Raw genomic sequence first — 19,696 nt, forward strand, 5'->3', positions numbered from 1 at the left:
CTGTTTGTGCTTCCGGCCACTCCAGTCCTCCCTCAGGGTCCCGACCACACCGCCCAGGCGGCCGACGGTAAGCTGAGAGCCGCAGCAGGCCGGGCAGGCCACCTTGCTCCGATCACCTCGAGGGGGGCTCTCCCAGGTGACTGCAACCTGGGAAGGCCCTGGGCTTGAGAAGCACAGGGGGCACCAGCCCAGAGTGCATCCCGCACCTCTGGGAGTTGGCAGAGAACAAGAAAAGGGACAGGATACAAGAGGAGAGGCGTGTGACAGTAGTCCCTCCCTCCACCCAACGTCCTCACCTGGACACCTCAGATTCCAGCGGCCAGGACCCCTGAAGGCCGAGCAGAGGCACACAGGGCCAGGCCTGCTGCAGGTGCGGGTCCATGTGAGTCACCAACCACCAGACCTAAGTCTGCCCCAGGTGCGCTCCCGATGAAGTCACGGGTGTGCCGACCCATGCAACACGAGGGCACCAGCACACCTAACTGTAGTAAAAGCATGGAAAAGCACTGTGCAAACTGAAAATGACCAAGGCCACTTCTGCATGAACCAAGTCTTCATTGTATCTCATCACAGCCAAGTCACTGGTGCCCGCGAGGAGCACCCCGCCTTTGCTAGCACTAAGACACACATACAGAGCCAATCAAGCCATGCTCCCGCTGACTGTTCAAATTTCAGAGGTGATAGGAGATGGGGAAACTATGTGAAGTAGGTGGAAAACTCACCTACAGAGTCAGGTGCATGGCGTGTGGCTGTGTGTGTGATAAAGGGAGGGGCTATGCAACCTCACGTGCTTTTTTTTTATAGCCACAGACAATTCCTGAAAAGATACACAAGACACCCCACCCCACCCTCGCCGCCCAGGGAATTGATGGATACAGGTGAGAGGGAAGTCCTGTTTTCATCTTTACATTTATTTGTAAAATCTAGAGCTTTAAGTCACATGTTCCCTTTTTAAAACAAAAATTTGAAGGCTGCTGGATGCAAAATAATGTATATATAGTATGAGATAATATAATGCAATATAATATAATCCCGTATCCTTCGGAGGGGGGCGGGATTTAGGGACCTGTCACTCGGAGCCAGCCTTGCACGTGGAGACGACATCCTACCCTGACTCTACCATAGCGACCCCCGGCAAGTTCTCGCCCCGATTGGGGTCCCCAAGAGTCCACTCAGAGGTCGGGAAGAGGGCCTCGGGTCACCCCTCCAGCTCGGAGCCCCGCAGCGGCCAGAGGCGCACCGCACCGTGCCGGTCCCGGGCCGGGGCGGCGGTGTGCGGGCGCCCCGCGGTGCGGGCCCGGCCAATCAGCGGTCGCGGGGCGGGTGGGGAGGCAGCGCCGCGCGGGCGGAGCGGAGCGCCAAGCAGAGGCGCCTCCGCCGTCCCGGAGCAGGCCATGCCACGCTCACCGCTGCTCCCGCCGCCGCTGCTGCTGCTGCTTCTGCTGCTGCCGTTGCCGCCGCCGGCCCCCGGCCTCGGGCTCCGCGGCGCGGGCAGCCGGCGCCCGGAGTGCGGTCCGTGCCGGCCGGAGCGCTGCCCGGCGCCCGCGCACTGCCCGGCGCCCGGGATCGCGGCGCGCGACGAGTGCGACTGCTGCGCGCTCTGCCTGGGCGCCGAGGGCGCGAGCTGCGGGGGCCGTGCGGGCGCGCGCTGCGGCCCGGGCCTGGTGTGCGCGAGCCGGGCCGCGGGGGCGGCGCCCGAGGGCACCGGGCTCTGCATGTGCGCGCAGCGCGGCACCGTCTGCGGCTCCGACGGCCGCACCTACCCCAGCGTCTGCGCGCTGCGCTTGCGCGCCCTTCACGCGCCCCGCGCGCACCCCGGCCACCTGCACAAAGCGCGCGATGGCCCCTGCGAGTTGGGTGAGTTGGATTCGGTCTGCGGGACTCGGGTGGGTAAAGAAAGCGGGACCCCGATCTTCTGGGGTGTGGAGCGAAGGCTCCCCGCCTTGCACAGCCAGAGAGGGAGCTGCCAGGGTGCCTCAGTTTCTCCTTTAGGAGCAATATTTCTTACCTTCCTGGTGCCCAGAGGATTGGGGTGGGAATCCCCACCCTGCACCCTCCCTTCCCCTGCTAGTGGAGACACCGCCCACGGAGCTCGTGGGGATTTGCCCCCTTGGTCCTTTAAGTTCTTGCTGATGCAGTGATGTGCTGGCCAGGAGGGTGTGTCCCTGAGAGAAAGGAAATTGGGGATGGGGTTCCCACGGGGTCTGAGTTCCCCCACATCGGCAAGGCAGAGGAAGGGAAAGTGAGGGTGCCTGAGGACCAGCTATAAACGGGGCTCAGGAGTCACCCCCCCATGCCAGAGCCCCACGGCTCCAGGAGGGAGATGGGGCCCGGACCTGGACCCTGAGGGAGCTCCCATCCAGGACAGGTGAGACGTCCAGAGACCTATGCCCTGGAAAGCTGGTGGTGCCATCTGCGGCAGACCCGGGTTTTGTGAGTCTAAGGTGTGCACTGCTTTAAGGAAAAGAACAATCGTGACTGGCTTTGTTAACATTGCCGTGCAGCCACCTCTGGCAGCTATAGCTGCAGTTCTGAGAACGGAGTGGAGAGAAGCCAAACGTTGCTATGGGGGTACGGCGCCCTGCTTTGCTGCCTTGCTCAGCATGGGTGCGGCCCGCCCACTAGGTCTTGGAGAACTGCCCCTGCCTGGAGGGGGCGCTGGAGAGACCAGGGTGAGTAAGCAGTGAGTGCTGAGTCCCATGGAGCCTGGCTTGAGCTGGGGTTCAGGTTTCTTGGGAGGACTTCCGGTCTGGGGCTGGAGACCAAGCCCAGGCTTAAGCACCTAGGACAGTGCGCTGGCTTCAGCTTCAAGAAGGATGCCAATGCCTCTTCCAGGCTTCCAGGGGACTCTGGTGCTGTGTCCCCTGAAGTGTCCCAGGTAGATGTCCTCAGTCCAGGAGAGCCCCCGGTGGGGAGGGTGTTGGAGATGGGGCGATGGGGCGGGACTCATCCTGTCCCTGGAAACAAAGAGAATGATGGCCCGCTGAGCAGCTGAAGCCACCGGAGCACAGGAAGATCACATGGGCCGTTCCCAGGCAGGGTGCCTGGGAACGGAGCTGGTGGGGTGAGGGTGGGGTGCTCCTGGGCTGCTGCTGAGCCACCGTGGGCAGCTCCCTTCTGTTCCCCGTGAAGCCACTGTCGAGGTCTCTGCCACGTGGAACGCTTGTTTCTGCTCCGTGGCATTGAAACAGTCCTGTCGCTTTCCTCGGAGCTGCTATCACTCGTTTGCTCCAATCTGCTTCCCTCAGCAGTTCGGCAGGCAGGTCTCTTTGTCTGCACACAGGTAACATGCAGGAGGCGTCAGAAGTGCTGACCGGGTGCCCGGGCTCTCGGCGGTGCGGATGGCCTCAGATCATTTCTGCCTTGAGTAGTATTCTGTTCCAAAGAGAAAGACACCCGGCAGATAGGTCGGCCCGCGGGGAAGGGAGCTGCAGCCCTCAAGGGCAGGGGACCTGTGCAGGATGTCCAGGAAGGGCCCACCCCGCCCGGGGCTCTCGGAGAACAGGACCCAATAGTATTAAATCAGGCAGATGGTGGTTGCCATGGTGACCAGAGTGCGGCCAGATGGCAGATGGAAACCCCACACCCCTAATTCACTGAAAATTACCAAACGACAGTGAATGTGACAGCCCCTCGACTCTGAGCTCTGGGCTTGGGAGCCCACTCCAGGCCCAGGCACAGGCCCAGGCATAAAGATGTACCCAGGACCAAGGAGAAGTCCGGAAGCCCCTCTTCCTGACCTCATTAGCGACCTCAGACCTGGGCAGGCACAGAGGGACGGCAGCGCAATGGCCCCTCATTCTGTGCCGCCCTTGAGCCATCTTTTATTGGGGAGGCACCCGGGAGCACTTTTTAACGACGTCCCTGGGGACCCTGGCTGGCGGAAAGCAGACTGAGGCAGACTGAATCGGTTCTGTTTCAATATTGGCAGTACTCCCACCCCTCCTCGGCGCCTCCCGCGCCCTCGGGAGCAGCCAAGCCCCTGGCCTTGGCAGGGAAGCCGTGGTGAGGGAGGTACTGCTGGGGTTGCTCCCGGTGCGGGGCTGTGTTCTCACCAGCGCATCCTCTGCTGAGAGGCCCCGAACCGCCTCATGGGGGGTGCTCCTCGCACCAGTGTGTGCTCAGTGGGGCAAGTGCAGGAGGCGTCCATTACTCTTGGAAATTGCTTTTGCACTCATTGCAACTCCCTTGCGGAGCGCTCACTCCCACTTAACAGAAGGAAAAACTGGGCCACCTGGCTACTCCCAGTTGAGATGGGACCCCAGCTCCGGTTTACCTGACTCTTCAGGTTGGCGCCGTGCCTGGGTGATGCCGTGTATCAAGGTAGGTGGTTGGCCTAGCAGCTAAGCTGTCACTCAGGACACCCACACGCCACCTTGGAGTGCCTGGATAAGTCCCCACTCCACTTCCGATCCGGCTTCCTGCTAATGTGCCTGGGAGGTGGCAGATGATGGCCCAAATGCTTGGGTTCCTGTCACCCACATGAGAGACCCGGATGGAGTTCTGGGCTCCTGCCTTCTGCCTGGACCAGTAGCAGCTGTTGTGAGTGTTTGGGGAGGAAACCTGCTGGTGGGAGCTCGCTTTGTCTATCTCTCTGCCTTTCAAATAGACAAAAAGAATAAAAATTCACAACCCACAAGAGGAAGATGCAGGACATTCGTAATCCTGCATCTCTGGGGTTTCTCCATCAAGATCCACCATCCTCTTGGTCCCCGTGTTTAGCCCTAGGTGGCGGCTCCTGGGAGGGACAGGAGTAGCTGGCAGAAGAGGGGCCAGGGCGTGGAGGTGGGAGGGCCTGTGGTGGGGTGAGCTGTGGAGGCGGTGGGGGCTGCCCAGTGGGATGGTGGCACATGAGGAACCCCATGATTGTGTGGCCAGTGACTGGCAGGCTTGAGCACCAGCCTGGAGGCTGCTGCTTCCTTCTGTCCCCAGTGACTGGTCCCATTGCTCAGCCACAGGGTGGAACGGCCTCAGGACTGTTGCAACTGCTGCCGTGGCTTCCAAACCCCGGGCTGTTGAGTGCGTGCGCCTTGTTTGTGAGTGTGGGGAGTGGGGGCTGGCATCCTACCCACAGCACGCGGATGTCGTGTTGTTCAGTGATAGCTGGGGACAGGGCCCCTGGCCAAGAGCCAGCAGCCACCACGAGCTCTACAGAACCCAGATCTGAGGCAGTTCACTTTGGTTGAAATCCCAGCCCCACTTAGAAACCTCAGTCTGCTAGGCGCGTTACCAGGTAACCGGCAGAGGCAGCGAAGGCCACTGTGGGCCAGGGACAAAGAAGGGGCCTTGCACTCAAAAGCCTTTGATGCCGAGGGAGGGGACATGAGCGCAGGGTGCGGGAGCGAGCAGGATGAGGCCACCTCTGCTTCCGTGTGGCAGCTGGACTGTTGGCGGCAGTGCCTAGGGCTGTTTGGCACGTTGCTCCTTAAACCCGTTGGGTGTGTACCTCTGCACACAGCAGCTGGAGCCCCAGGCCTGAGTTTGGATGGTCTTTCCTCACCCAGCATCAGTAACTGTAAGGAAATCTCAGAGATATTTGGGGAGGTGTTTCACTTGAGCCATCGTGGAGGCCATTGTGACTGACGGGGTATGGGGCAGCCAGCTCCCAGGCGAGCTGACTCCCTGTCACCTGTCCAGCTCTGCAGTACCACAGTCACACCCCTGGCCACCTGTCCCCAAGGACGTGGGCTGGAGGTCACCTCTTCCTTTGCAGAGAGGCCCCAAGCATAGGAGCCCCCCTGTGGTCCTGTTTTGACACCCCTGTGACTGTGCATCCCCCCATGCCCCGGGTACCGCAACACTGACCCCACAGGGCAGGTGTCAGGGTTAAAGGGGTAGCGCACTTGGGAGGGTCCTCTAGCAGGAAGGCAAGGAGGTGCTAGAGCTGAACCTCCAGGCTGGTCCTCCCCCTGGCCGCCCAAGGCTGGGGAGCCATGGCTGCCGGCATCACCGGGGCGGCACCTGCAGGCACTGAGCTAGCCTGTGGCGTGGGCAATGGTGTGGATTATAAAGAGCTGCTATGGATAAGGACACTTCTTCTACACGTGCACCTGGCTATGTGACAGTCACAGTCCGGCGTATTCTGACCGAGAGCGGCGCCCGGGGGACTGTTGTGTCTCTTGGTTGTGTTGGTGTTTACACCACCGTCTGCAGTGGGCAGAGCTGCCTACAGACAGCATGATTGCCCCACGTGAAAATTTAAAAATTAATAAAGAAATGCATCTCCGCACGTGCCTTTGACACTGAAGGCAGGGGCCCTTTTGTAAAGCAAAAGTCGTATTTTCTGCTATGAAGTCAGTGGCAAGGATGGTATTTCCAGGGCGCTCTTTCTTAGTTGCTCTTGAAAGAGAGGAAGCGGGGAAGGTGATTTACTGGGTTATGCATTTACGCCTGCAAGGGAGTGAGGAAATCTCATTTAAAATTTATGACTTTACACGGAGGGAGGAAAGGAAGACGCGCTGCTGGCAGGTCCCTGTGGAAGCCATCGAGGGCTGGGGAAGCAGGAGGCGGCGCTGATTGTTCCACGGGAGCCCTCTGAGGACCAGCCTGTGCTGTGCGGGCGGCGGTGTGCGCATTAGAGTCTTTGTCACCAGGACTGGGACAGGCGCCTGCAGAGAGCAGGCTGCCGCGGGGAGTGCATTGGAAGTGTAGGTTCGCTGGGGGCCTCTGGCTGCTCTCGGAACAGACGGGGGTCAGCTGGGGCCCTTTGGAGGGCTGATCAGGCAGGGAGGGGCCGTGTTTTCACTCACTGGAGCTGACAGGTGGGGGTTATCTCCAGGGAGACCCGAGTTTCCTTCCCAGGAGTGCTCGCCAAGGGTGGGAGGGCCTGGCTCTGTAGGTGGTGAGCTGTCTGTCACAGGGGCCATGCAAGTGGGGGCTGGCTGAGCACGACACACATGGGCTCGTCCAGGGTCCAGGGGAGTCAGCCTGCAGGAGGGCCTCTTCATGTCAATCTGTGTGGCTCTCAGACATTGTCAGCGAGAGATTTTGGTATCAGCTGGGCAGTGTCTGCTTCCGGCTCTGTCTGGAGGGGCCAGAGCAGCCTCCTGCACCCTTGGGTGCCATCTGACCGTGTCCCTCAACCCCTTCCTCCTGCCAGTGTTTTCCTTGCCCGGGTGGGTGGGGCCCTCTGTCCTCAGGGCTGTCTGTGTCACCAGGCAGAGCCCCAGGAGCGGGAGACTTGCCGTGTGATGGCTGCACCGAATGCTGCTGACCCCAACCTGCGTACCTTCCTTTTTAAACCATGGCTTCCACCCCTCCTTCCCTGGTTAGATCTCTTGATTCCCACCCTACCGATGGGAAGGCCCGGCCTCTGCCTTGTACCTTGCCCTGCACACCGTGGGCTGCCCAGTGGGGTGGCCAAGCCTGCTGTCCAGTGCAGGTGAGCCCAGCAGGTGCACCCCTCCTGGCCCTGGACCAAGTGCCTCCTGTTAGGTGCTGCAGGTTGGGTGAGACGTCTCCTGGGGGAGCTGGGGAAGACGGGATGTTTCCATGCAGAGGGCTGGCAGGGGCCCTGAAGGCCAAGGTGACTGGACCTGGTTCCCACAGCCCAGTGAGCTGGGCAGATGCAGCCAAGAACCTCTCACCCGGAGTCCCCGTGCCCTCAGGTGCTGCCCAATGTGCCCACGCCCTCCCTCGCCTCTCTGATGTCCTGGCCACCTGAAGCCACATTTGCCGATTCCCTGTCTCCCAGGCTCGGCTCCCTCAGTCCCTTCCCTGGGTTTCCAGGTGGGCAGCTCTGCCCTTGGGGCTGGTGTGTACAGACCCATAGCCTGGGGTCTTGAATGGATGCCTGGGAGGCAGAGTGCTGGGGAGGGTCCTCAGCCTCAGGGGGCCTCTGAGCCACTCCCCTCCCAAAGAGCCGGGCCCGTGAGTTAGGAGGCTGCCCATGGCCACTCCACCGTGGTGCTCTTAGGGGAGTCACTGATTTGGGAGGCAAGCAGATGGCAGCTGGGGTCCTGGAAGGCACCTAGGGTGGGGGTGGGGGTTGGGGTGGGGCTGCTCTGAGAGGGAGCCCTGCAGCAGATGCGCTGTGGGACTTTGGGAAGCCTCTGGATCCCCTTGGTAAAACAAAAGCAGTGAACTTGGAGGCAGGCAGTCGTCCATCAAGGTCTGGGAAACCCTTCTCTGTAGTTTTCCGCCTGGGAGTAGGTACCCTGCATGAGCATCCTGGCAGCCTCCCAGTGGGCAGAGGACATTAGTGCTGGGGTGCCTGGGCTCCACAGGGTAAATGTGGTGTCCTCTTGTCACCTCCTTGTAGCTCCTGTGGTCGTCATGCCACCGCGTGGTACTCGCAACATCACCGGCGCACAGGTGCACCTGTCCTGTGAAGTGAGGGCCGTGCCCACCCCAGTCATCACGTGGAGGAAGGTACTTCTGTTCCAGAACTTGTCTGTGTGTGTGCATGTGTGTGTGCGACAGACAGATGACACGAGAAGCAGAAAGACGAGGTGGCGGTCAGTGACTTTCAAGCGTGTGTCGGGGCAGAGGGTTGGGAAATGATACCTTATAGAGCACCCCTGTGCCTGCATGCCATCAGCCCCGAGCGCTTCCCAGGTGAGAGACAGCTGCAGCCCCTCCTTGCACCATTGGCCCCTTTGCCCAGCTGCCAGTCCAGAAAGTTCTGCTGCTTCTCAGGCCTCCCTGAGCCACAGCGATGTGGGCACCTGCGCCCCTGGGAGCTGAGTTTGGGAGCTGGCTGGTGGGAAGACCCAACCCTATTCCAAGACCACATTTCCTGCAGCCCAGTTTTGAGAGATGGGTGTGCATCACCACACCTGTTGTCCCCTTAGCTCTGCAACCCTGAGGGGTAGCGGTGATGGCGGTGTCTTGCCGCTGTCCAGCAGGGGGTGCTGTCTACACACACATGTAGGTCCGACCACAGGTAGATAGGGTAATAGGTGCCGGATCCCAGCTCCTGGTAAGGAAGTGGGTGGGGTGGTCGTTATCCAAAAATGCCTTCTCAAGGCCGCTCCTGGTTTTTTTCTATCCTCTGAAGGTCACGCAGTCTCCAGGGGGCACCCAGGTGCTGGAGGCGTTGCCTGGGGACCACATCAACATAGCCATCCAGGTGCGAGGGGGCCCTTCCGACCACGAGGCCACAGCCTGGATCCTGGTGAGTGGATTGTTGGGAATTACTGGCTGGTCCTTACAAACCATCCTTGATGTTCCCGTAACACCCGACACTTCTCAGAGCTGTCCTGACCCCTTCCTCGCTGGATCCTCCAGCAGCTGCGAGATACACAGGACAAGTGCGTGTCTCCTGAGACTTGCTGCAATGGGCAGAACAATGCCTCCCCCCAAACATGTCCACGTTCTAACCCCCAGAACCTGGGGCTCTGTCACGTTACGTGGCAGCAGGGGCTAAGGTTGCTAAAGAGCTGGCTTTACCATAGAGACCTTAGCCCGGGTTAGCCAGGTGGGCCTGCCTGACAGAGGGCTGCCTGACAGAGGGGGTGTAGCCTGTGCAAGAGCAGGGTCACTTTGGGGGGGGGGGGGGCTTATGCCCTGCTTCTCAGCAGCCGAGGCGAGAAGAGAAATGGAGGCCCTCTCTTTTATTCTGAGAAGGCCCAGGGGCTTGGACTTGCCAAGATCTCAGTAAGGAAGTGATTTTTGCTGTGCCAGGGGAGCTGTGTGACCTTGCCCTCTGTATTTCTAGATCAACCCCCTGAGAAAGGAAGACGAGGGTGTATACCAGTGCCATGCAGCCAACGCGGTCGGGGAGGCCCAGGCCCTCGGCACAGTGACTGTTCTGGAACTGGGTAAAGACAAGTGGCACCACCTCCCAGCCCCCAGGGGCCACGTGTGACGGAGTAAGGTCTGTGTCCTGAGTCCTTGACAGTATTCCTGTCCCCATGTCACAGGAGGTCTGAGTTTATAAAACACATAGTGAAAAGGAAGGGGAGTGGCCGTTGGCCCAGCGGTTTAGCCACTGCTTGGCCACCCACATCCCACAGCACAGTGCCTCGGTTCAAGTCCTCACCCAGCTTCCTGTTCCAGCTTGCACCAGCACCACCTGGGGAGGCAGCAGGTGGTGGCTCGAGCGCTTAGGTCCCTGCCATCCACATGGGAGACCCAGAATGAGTTCGGGGTTCCTCCCTTCAGCCTGGCTCAGCCCCGGCTCTTTGGGGTATTTGGGGAATGAGCCAGCAGGTGGAAGATCTTTCCGTGTTCCCCAGCCTCCCTCTCTGCCTTTCAAATAAATAAAAAGTTTAAATGGAGAAAACGCAGGGAGAGCAGGAGGAGAGGAGGCTGGTGTTAGCCGGTGCATCTCGGGCAGGCTCTGCACACCTGTCGGCCCGAGCTTGGGAGCCGCCGAGCCAAGAGCTGAGAACACGAAGGTGTCCCCGCACATGGGCGACCAGGAGTGTTCTGAGAGAGGTGGCAGATGGTGTCACTGCCCACCAGGAGGACGGCAGAGCCTCACTCCGCTGCTCCTGGGGCTCTTCCTCTGGGGGCCCTGCGGCCTCCAGGCCTTGCCTTCTGGCCCTCGGCTCAGACCTGCTTGGAAACCCAGCCCAGGGTGCAGGGTGGAGCCAGGCAGCTCCTAGTGCCCACACTCACAGTGGGCAGCGGGGCTGCATCTGTTCCCTGCCTGCAGGTGCACAGTGAACTTGAGAACGGAATGCTTTTCTTCTTTTCTCATCAGGCAACTTTCACTGCGTAACAGTTCCCAAGCCTTGCCCGTTCGCAGCCAAAATGACCCCCGTCTCTTGCTCAGGTTTCCCGTCACAGCTGTGGGAGGGCTGTGGCTCCGCTCCCCGAGTCTCCTCATCCTCCGCCACTGCTGGAGGAGCGGCCCCTGGTGGGACCCGTCCTGTCCTGTGGCAGAGGGACAGGCGAGAGGCTGAGCCATGCACAGGTCTCATGTAAAGTTTCTGCCCAGGTGCGCTGGGTGTCACGTGTGTGCTTGCAGCTACGTGGCCACACCCAGTGCAGATGGGAAATGTGGAGGGAGGTGTTGCTGAGCCAGTGCCTGGGGGGGGGGGGGAGGGGGCTGCAGGGTGGTGTCTGTCAGAGGCCCCAGCAATGGGGAGGAAAAGGTGAAAGTGTCAAACCCTCCAATACGGATTCAACAAAGAGTTAGGAGAGCGTAGCTTCCAGTTGTTTTCTGGGTAACTTGACTTTCTTGTTTGATATAGACACATAAGACACAGAACTAATTGTACATATGACCGCATTTTTATACACATCCTTACCTATCCAGGCTGTGAGTTCCCTTGGAACAGGCAGCCGTGGCCTGTGCCTGCTTGCGTGCCTCCAGGGATCTGCCGCTTGCTGGATACCCCCAGAGATGCACCTTGCGATTTCCTGGTGATTGACAAGTTCTCCTTGAAATCAGGCTGGGTCTTTTCCCTGAACTTCCCACCCACTGGCCTTGGGCACGCCCCCTCCCCGCTCCCTGCCTCCTGGGAAGAGCCTTGGAGCTAAGGATCCTGGCTCCAGCTTGTGGTTAACACGTGGTTGATTGGAATGGAACAGGCTTCTCTAATTCTTTTCCCCTTCTTCTTCTTAGGGTCTGAGAGACTCTGGTCACGGGAGGATGCAGAAGTCAAGCAGTGGATCATTTTGCTTTGGGCAGAGTTGGGAAAGCTGTTTGTAGACGACCCCTTTTGTATGTTTTTTAAAATTAGCTGCAGACTAGATTCGTATGCAGATGTAGTTTTTAGGAGGAAACCAGATGTGCATGTGGCTGTGTTTTATACTTCGGAAATGAATGACTCCAGGAGAAGCCTTTCTGTAGCCCTTCCCTCCCAGGGAAGACCACAGGCTGGGTGTTTGTAATTCGGAGGGGCCGGTGCTGAGCACTGGCTGCTGAGACTCCTGGCCTCACCTGTACCTGCTGTGGGAGCTGTACTGGCTCCCTGCCGTCCCTGGCCCTGGTGTCTTCACCTGCGAATGTGGCATTAGGACTGGACCTTACCAGTGCCCTCCTAGCCCAGCCATCCTACAGATTTGCCCTGTGGTCTCGTGTTCTTTGTCAAATGACGTCCCTCCAAACCTGATGCTGCCACTTCCCGCCAGGCTCTGCTTTGCCCTGCCTTCCTGCCTTGGCCCCAGGGTAAGGAGCCGCCCCAGACGCAGGAACCCTGGGATGGCATCTGGGGACCCAGACATCCACTTCTCTAACCAGGAGGGCGGCGGGAACCTCGTAAGAACACGGCCAGGCATTCGCTCTGGGCTGCGGAGAGCAGCGTAGGAGAGAAGGCTTCTTAGAGACACTTGCCCTCACCTGGCATGAAGCCGGGGACATGGAACAAGAAAGGAGACGGTCTAATATTGGGTCACACACAGATCCGCGGGTGCTGACAGCTTCTTAGAAGTCAGAATCGGGGTGCTCCCTGGGGACGGCCCCTTAGTGCATGAGTACTTTCCCATCCAGGCCCCCGCCCCGGGAGCGTGGTCAGGGCAGGCATTGGAGGCCCCTGGGCTCTGGAGGGGCGGCTTATGCCCTGGTCCTGGGCTCTGGGGAGGTCCTGGGCTCTGGAGGGGCGGCTCCTGCCCCGGTCCTGGGCTCTGGGGAGGTCCCAGGCTCTGGTTCCCTTTCCTCCTCTACGTACTGCTTCTCAGGGAGACCCTGGAACCCGGGAGGGGAGGAGGCTGCCAATTCCATGGGGGCTGGGACCCCTAGGACTCAGGGGACTGAAGTTCCTGCCTTTATATGTGGCCATTCACTTCTAAAGTTCCAGGATGCTAGCGCCTGGCCTGGGGATCTGGGAACAGGAGGTCCATTTGAATATTTATTTGCACGTCCATCCCTGGCATGTGGAAGCCCTCCGCCCAGCCCCCTCACCTTCTAAGCCCTGTGACTCTATTGGAATTAAGAAGGGAATGAGACTACATGAGTGATTTTTCAAACTTTAAAATGTTGGAACCCTTCTTTGAATAAAACCGGGACTGGAATTGATCCCGTCGGAAGTTGGGTCAGGGCTGCCCAGGGGCCCGCTCACACCCACTGTGCTCCCAGCTCGTCTGACCCCTGTCCTCTGTCCCCACAGTCTGGGGGTCTGTGGTCAGTTCCCTGTGGTTTGAATGGCTGGGAGAGGACTTGGGAGGACACTTGGTGGGACTGTGGTGGAAGGGCTGGGCCGCCAGGGCCTGGGAGGAGGGAGACACATGGGGCAATGCACCTGCTCACAAGCACATTGGGCGCCACCAGCCGCATTGCTTCGCTTAGGCTTTGCCTGCGTGGCCTCTGGACCCAGACAGGGTGGAGGGAGCCCTGCAGGGGGCGTGCTGAGCATCAAGTCCACAAGGGTCTGGCTTTAGCATCAGAATTCTGTGCAAAAAAATAAATCATACCTGTGACACTGTGATGTTTCCACCCAATCCAGAAAGGCAGATGAAAATTCGGGAGCCCAGGACCTTTCGGGCCAGGAGCAGGGCTGCGGCGGTGGCTGCCCCTATGGACGCGCGATTCTCCCACGAGTCCCAGATGGTGGCTTTTCCCTACCCTCTTTTCATAGATGTCGTGACTCCTGCACTCTGAAAATAAATGGTTTTGAGGATAGTCTGTGCCTCTGTGTCCTAGGGCAGCTGCTGCCTGCGGGCCCAGGTCCCGCCCACACCGTGCGTCCCTTGTACACCTTGCACGTTTTCCCATGGCAGCCACCTCCAATCAAATGCTCCTTCACTCTCATAGCCACTCTGTTGTCACCTGGTCCCTTGCTTGTGATTTTTAACCAGCCCTGGGCCTCTTACACGGTCGCCAGCCTGGTCCTTCTCACTGCCTCTACTTGCGTGTGCCACCACACGTACACCCTAGTGTTCGGTTCCCTCACTGAGACCCACACTCACGCAGGTCAGTGGCGTCCTGTGGGTGCCAGATACCCACTGACAGGAAGGGCTGGGCATCTGTACTCAGACCCCAGGGAGAAGTGAGTGGGAGGCCATGACCTGGGATGCTGGGAGGCAGACGACCCTCCCTCTCAGCGTCCCGCGTGTCCCAGCGCCCATGTCACTCCCCTCACATCATCTCATCATGCAGGCATAGTGCATCTCGAAGCGTGTGGTAGGGGCCTTCCCGGAACCTCCCTGTGACGGTTTCCGGGTGTGCCTGTCAGCACGCTGCGACACTGTTAGCCCGTGTTAGCAGTCAAGGTAGAGTTCACTACCTATGGGGGGAAAAGTACTAGACCTGTGAAGGGAAACTGGTTAACATTATCTGTACCTCAGTACGCATGCGCAACCTCAGCACTCCCTGTAGTGCCGGGGAGCGTTAGAACATCCAATCGAAATGCGCGCAGCCATAGAAGGGAGACGGAGGCTCTAAAAGGTGGATAAGGAAGTGCCCCTCTCTGCTCGGGACTCAGCCAACTGAGCCTCGTGCCGGCATGAATAAAGCTGTTTCCTGCTAAAGCCTCGGTTCAAGGGACCCTGCTACTGCATCACGGGGAGAAGGGGAGCGCGAGCGAGCGACCGCGTCCACACAGCTGTGACTGCCGTGAGAAGCATTCCAGGAGACGGCCCGCACACCTAACAGGCTGTTTCTTGCCTCTCGTGGCCTTGGGGCCTCTGTCCTTCCACTGTCGCTGCCTCACCCTGGCCTCTGTCTCCCCTGGCAGACCATGGGCTCCTGCATGGCAGAGACTGTCCTGTCCAGCTCTCTTCCCCCAACCACTGGCCTTTTCCTTTTCTCCTACATTGAATGAATGATCCAAACACATGAGTGAACGAGGTGGCCTCCAGAAGTCAGCCTCACACCAGATGGAGTCAGCACAAACCAGAGGTCCTGAGTAGCCTGGGACCCGACCCACGGCAGCCAGCAGCCAGGGGAGGGGCTTGCGTGGCACTCACCTCCCCCCGCCGTGTACCCCCACTTGTGGCCCCTGGGGAACTGGCTCCAGATACGCTGCTGCAGAAGGTCTCAGCGCGCACTTCCTCCTCTGCCACCTGCCCTGGAGGAGCAGGGTGGGGGGTGGGGGTGGGGGGGAGGCTTGGACGTGGGTGTGCAAAGGAGCCCGCGTGCCAGCCAGCACGCTCATAGTGAGAGCCTGGCGAGGGTCTCTTGGACAGTGGCTGCCAAGTGTGAACAGCACCTGGCAGGCCGGGGCTGGACTCGGGGATGGTGCCCAGCACCACAGACACGAGTCTGAAATGAGCAGTGTGGGGACGGGAGCAGGGTGTGGCTGTGTGCTCAGGGTTAATGAAGGGTGCGAAGCCTGGAAAAGAACCTGGAAGACTTCCGTTCCCAGCCCCGCCCCATCCTGGGCCACCCTCTGCAAAGTCCTCTTTGGTTTGGAAGTACTGAGAACAAGATAAGGAAAGGACTTAACATTGTGCTGCTGATCAGAGACACCCAGCCACCGGCTCACTGCCCCAGCCTGTGCGTTCCTGGGCAAAGGTGCCAACAGCCTACCAGGGAAGCAGACCGAGGGTGCCCTTCAGGGGGGAGCCAAGGTCACGGTGCCTCAGACAAATGATGTAGAGAGGAGGTCCTAGGAGGGGACTGATGCACCCCGAGCCCTCACGAAGCAGTTTCAAGCCAAACCCAGAGCAATACAAGGCACTCACAGCGAGGCAGACGGGTGACAGGAGGCTGGAGAGATGGGCGAACACTTGCGAGCCGTATGGCCTGGGGAGGCCTGGCCTAGGCCGAGTGCTGGCAGGGAAGAGAATCGGACGTGAGGGTCCCTGCCCTGCAGGAGCCCCCCGTCTGGCAGGGGAGACAGAGGCCAGCGTGAAAAGTGCAGTGACCAGCGGAGGGACAGAGGCCACAGAGGCAAGAACCAGCATTCATGTGGCTTGCTCCCGTCAGCAGCAAGACTAACAAGAGACGTGGAGCCCCCGGCAGCTCAGATGCCCGGATGCTGGGCTTGGCTTGAGGGCTGGTATGCTTTGATAGCCTCTGGGGGTCAGTGCCAGCAGCGGGACCTCCAGAAAGAGGTGGAATTGCTCTGGGCAGGGACCAGGCCTTTTCTCCATGGGTCTTTTTTTTTATTTTAATAGAATCTTTTTTTGAAATGAAATGAATGTACATACCATAATTAAAGAGTACAACCCAGTACTTCCTAGTATATTTGCAAAGCCATGCAAACTGCCACCAGTGTCCAATTCCAGAACATTCTTAAAGCCTTCCCCCCAAAAATTTCACCAGCACTTCCTCCCCCTGCCCTCCTGTCTCAGCCCCGGGCAGTCACGGATCTGCTGTCTCAGTGACTAGTCTGGAGCCAGGAAAGTTCACATAAATGCGATCATGCAACACGCAGCCTCGTGGGTCCGGCTTCTCTCACTTAGCACGATGTTTTCAAGTTCACCCGTGGTGTGGCATGTCACCACCTCATTCCTTTTTTGTGGCTGAATAGCCCAAGGAATATTGTATGGAAGCATTTTGTGTATCCAACTGATGTTGATGGACATTTGGGGTGTTTGAGCTGATTTTAAACAAACGATTATGTAAATGTACCTTTTGCCTCAAATGAAGGAAAATTAGTAGTGAAACCAAGGGCAAGGGAGCAAACAGCCAACGACTCATTTTTAGGAAAGCACCCCTGGTTCTCGGTCAAGTCACTGAAGAGCTGGGCCACAATTTGAGGTCCACCTCGCTCAGAAGTCCTGAAATGCCGCCCTGTCCTAGGTCTGGGTGGAGCCTGTCCACTCGGCCATCAGCCTTGGCTCCGCGGGGGACCGGAAGCCTCTGTCCAGATTCCAGATCCATGGCTTTCATTAATCTGTCTTCCTGAGACACCTAGGGTTCCAGATGATATGGGGGCTACTCAGAGGCCACCGAGGGGGCTGGGGCTGCAGAAGCCCCACCCCCAGCCCTGCTTTAGGGAGAACCACTCTGATTTGACTGTTGCGTTTGTTGGGGCTGCCTCCGAGAGATCATTTGGAATGAAAAAAGGGGATCCACGATGAAAAAGAAACATGTTTGGTCCCTATGGGCCCCGGTAGCCGTGGAATTGTGGGAACGGAGTGGGGACTTCGCGGTGACCACTCCTACAAGTTTTTCTGAGGAACCTTGACAGGGACTGTCCTCACATCCGTGCAGGCCTACAGCCCATCCTCCCCCAGCTCACTCCCACTGCCAGACTCCTTAAAGCACCAAAGGGCTCACGGCAGGAGACAACGTTGTAGGTGCTCACCCACACTGTGCCTGCCTGCAGGTCCCGGTGAAGACAGCGGCAGCCAAGCCACATCTGGTGCCACTGGTCCTCTCGATCTCCTCTTCCACCTTCCTGAACAGGGACTGCACGGGCTCAAGGATCTCCTCCGTGACAATCCCCATATCATCCTGCTCGCTGCCAGAGACCATGGGCTTGATGAAGAAGCCTCGTGCCCAAAATGCTCCCCACCACATACAAGCTTTGCTCCCTCTTTCTGGCCAGGCCAGATGCAGCCAAGGACTTGCTCGACCTGCTGCCTGTCCACCTGGGGCCCCTGCTGGGTGTCCAGCTCAAAGAGTTCCAGGGGCCAGTGCTGTGGCACAGCGGGTTAACGCTCTGGCCTGAAGCACTGGTATCCCATATGGGTGCTGGTTCGGGACCTGGCTGCTGCACTTCCAATCCAGCTCTCTGCTATGGCCTGGGAAAGCAGCAGAAGATGGCCCAAGTTCTTGGGCCCCTGCACCTGCATGGGAGACCCAGAAGAAGCTCCTGGCTTCAGATCAGCGCAGCTCCGGCCATGGCGGCCAATTGGGGAGTGAACCATTGGATGGAAGACCTCTCTCTCTCTCTCTGCCTCTCCTCTCTCTGTGTAACTCTGACTTTCAAATAAATAAATAAATTTTTTTTTTATAAAATGGGGAGGGTTCCCAACTTTTCTGTGCTCGGCTTTCCCCACGGCCCTCGTCATAGATGGATTCTCTAGCGAAGGTCTGGGAGCCGGCGCTGCAGCACTGGCCCATGTTGAAGAATGTGGCTTCGTGGCACCGGGCCACAGCATGGCCCAAGTCGGTGCGGCCCAGCACGACACTGGGGCTCTTCCCGCCCAGCTCCAGCGTCACCCTCTTGAGGCTGGAGTCACTGGCCGCCTTCCAGGACAGGTGGCCCACCTCCGTGGAGCCTGTGAAGGCGACCTTGCTGATGTCCGAGTGCTGGGCGCCAGCTGCTCCTGCCCTTGACCCCTAGCCTGTGATGGTGTTCGCCACGCCAGGGGGAAAGCCGGCTTCCTTGATGAGGGAGAGCAGGTGCAGCGCGGACAGCACGGTCTGCTCAGCCACCTCACAAGCCGCCAGCCAGCGCCGAGGTAAGCTTCCAGCCCTGCACGACCAAGGGAAGTTCCCCGGGTGACCTGGCCGCAGACCCTGGCCGGCTCAGGCCACGTTGGGCAGAGCGCATGCCGTCTATGGGGATGGTCCTGCTGTGCAAACTAGCGGGAGAGCTTGATGAGCTCACCTCGGGCCAGGGCATGTGGGTCTTGGGAAGGCTTGCCATTGTCCAGGGCCTCCAGCGAGGCCAGCTAGACACGATCCTGCTCCACTGGATCGGGCAGGCAGCTCAACAGCCGGCCCCGTGCAGAGGCATCCACGCAGTGCCGTGGCAGAAGGCCTCGTGGGTGGCTCTCCCAGCCTGGTTCCCTTCAGCCACGCACCTGAGGACCTCCCCTGTGGAGGGGTTGACCGTGGGGAAGGTCTTCTTGCTGACTATGTCCTGCCACTCACTGCGGGTGAAGACCTGGGTGTAGTGGACGTGTGGGTGCTGGCTGGGGCTTGGCAGTGACAAGAACAGGGTGGACCTGCCATGGAGGCAGAGCAGCCGGGGCGCAGGGAAGCACAGCACACAGTCCGCTCCAGAGAGGGGCCTGCAGAACTAGGGACACAGGTGCAGCGGTCACCAAAAGGCCCCCGACACAGACGCTCCAAGGTTCTAGCACAAACACCACCCTTACAGGCTCACATGTCTCCCCTCAGCCTGCCCTCCTGGGTGACAGGGCTCCTCTGTGTCACTCATCACCATGTCCCCACCCACCCACCCACCTCCCCCCGCCGCTGCTCCCTCAGCTCAACAGCTGAGCTGTTTAAGTGGGAAACACCATTGCCACAAAAGCTGTATGCCAGGAAAAACCGCTCTAAGTAACTCCATCTTACCCCAGAGGGAAGCCCCTCCCCACCGGGCTGTCTGTCAATGACCAGAAAGAGCGCAGGGCGCCTGGCCATCCCCAACCTGGGTGCCGGCTCCGACCATCCCAGAGACGGACGTCCTGCTTCACTCTGACCACGGAAAGAAAAAGGAAGAGAAACTGATCACTCCTGTGCCGCTGTCACTCGGGGCCCAACCGCCTGTGGGGTCCTCCCTTGGGAAGCGCGTCAAAGCCACCTCTGTGAATTCAACATAAAGGAGCCTCTCCCAGGCCTCCTAGGAACTGCCCTTCCGCTTAAGACCCCCACCCCACGCCAACCTGAGCCTCAGTGTCCCCAGGCTACACTGAGTGGGGGTCTTGCATATAAAATGTTCGGCACCGGTCGGCCGTTAGCAGTTACGATACCCACACCCCACACCCGAGTGGCTGCGTTTGGGTCCCGGCCCCAGCTCCCGCCTCCAGCTTCCTGCCCGTGCAGACCCTAGGGGGCAGGGGTGATGGCTCAGTCATGGTGTGCCTGCCACCCCCACGGGGGACCTGGACTGCCTTGCTGGCTCTTGGTCGTGGCCCCGGCCATTGTGGGCACCTGGGTAATGAAGCAGCAAATGATTGCTCTGTCTCTCACAGGAAAAACAATCAGCGAGTAAATCATTTAAGAAAAGAAAAAGCCTCCACT

At 59.3% G+C, this 19,696-nt stretch overlaps 2 protein-coding genes across 3 annotated transcripts; one reads left to right on the top strand and one right to left on the bottom strand.

Annotated features, from left to right (window-relative positions):
* The first annotated feature begins 1,394 nt into the window (after positions 1–1,394).
* On the top strand, positions 1,395–13,480 carry IGFBPL1 (insulin like growth factor binding protein like 1). Of its 2 annotated transcripts, none has more exons than XM_062206960.1 (5): positions 1,395–1,857; positions 8,261–8,370; positions 8,999–9,115; positions 9,659–9,817; positions 11,516–13,480. In XM_062206960.1, exons 1-4 carry the CDS (start codon positions 1,395–1,397, stop codon positions 9,806–9,808), a joined length of 840 nt encoding a protein of 279 aa, XP_062062944.1. In that variant the 3' UTR covers positions 9,809–9,817; positions 11,516–13,480. The 2 variants fall into 2 exon arrangements, with proteins under 2 accessions (XP_062062944.1, XP_062062945.1); XM_062206961.1 differs by having other exon boundaries at positions 13,335–13,480.
* A 3,458-nt stretch (positions 13,481–16,938) lies between these two features.
* ALDH1B1 (aldehyde dehydrogenase 1 family member B1) lies at positions 16,939–18,896 on the bottom strand. The gene is given in 10 exon segments (XM_062206725.1): positions 16,939–17,042; positions 17,045–17,110; positions 17,113–17,277; positions 17,280–17,401; positions 17,747–17,788; positions 17,790–18,167; positions 18,169–18,228; positions 18,230–18,464; positions 18,467–18,749; positions 18,837–18,896. Coding segments are annotated over 10 exon segments (1,515 nt in total).
* Between the last annotated feature and the right edge of the window lie 800 nt (positions 18,897–19,696).

This window comes from Lepus europaeus, chromosome 12 (genome assembly GCF_033115175.1).
Source record: "Lepus europaeus isolate LE1 chromosome 12, mLepTim1.pri, whole genome shotgun sequence".
NCBI lineage: Eukaryota > Metazoa > Chordata > Mammalia > Lagomorpha > Leporidae > Lepus > Lepus europaeus.

What these genes read in the sequence shown, in the direction of transcription:
- IGFBPL1 (XM_062206960.1), top strand. Translation starts at nt 1,395, where the DNA reads ATGCCACGCTCACCGCTGCTCCCGCCGCCGCTGCTGCTGCTGCTTCTG. An exon ending in CGATGGCCCCTGCGAGTTGG is followed by an intron (nt 1,858 to 8,260) that starts GTGAGTTGGATT and finishes ACCTCCTTGTAG; the next exon opens with CTCCTGTGGTCGTCATGCCA. An exon ending in CAGTCATCACGTGGAGGAAG is followed by an intron (nt 8,371 to 8,998) that starts GTACTTCTGTTC and finishes TATCCTCTGAAG; the next exon opens with GTCACGCAGTCTCCAGGGGG.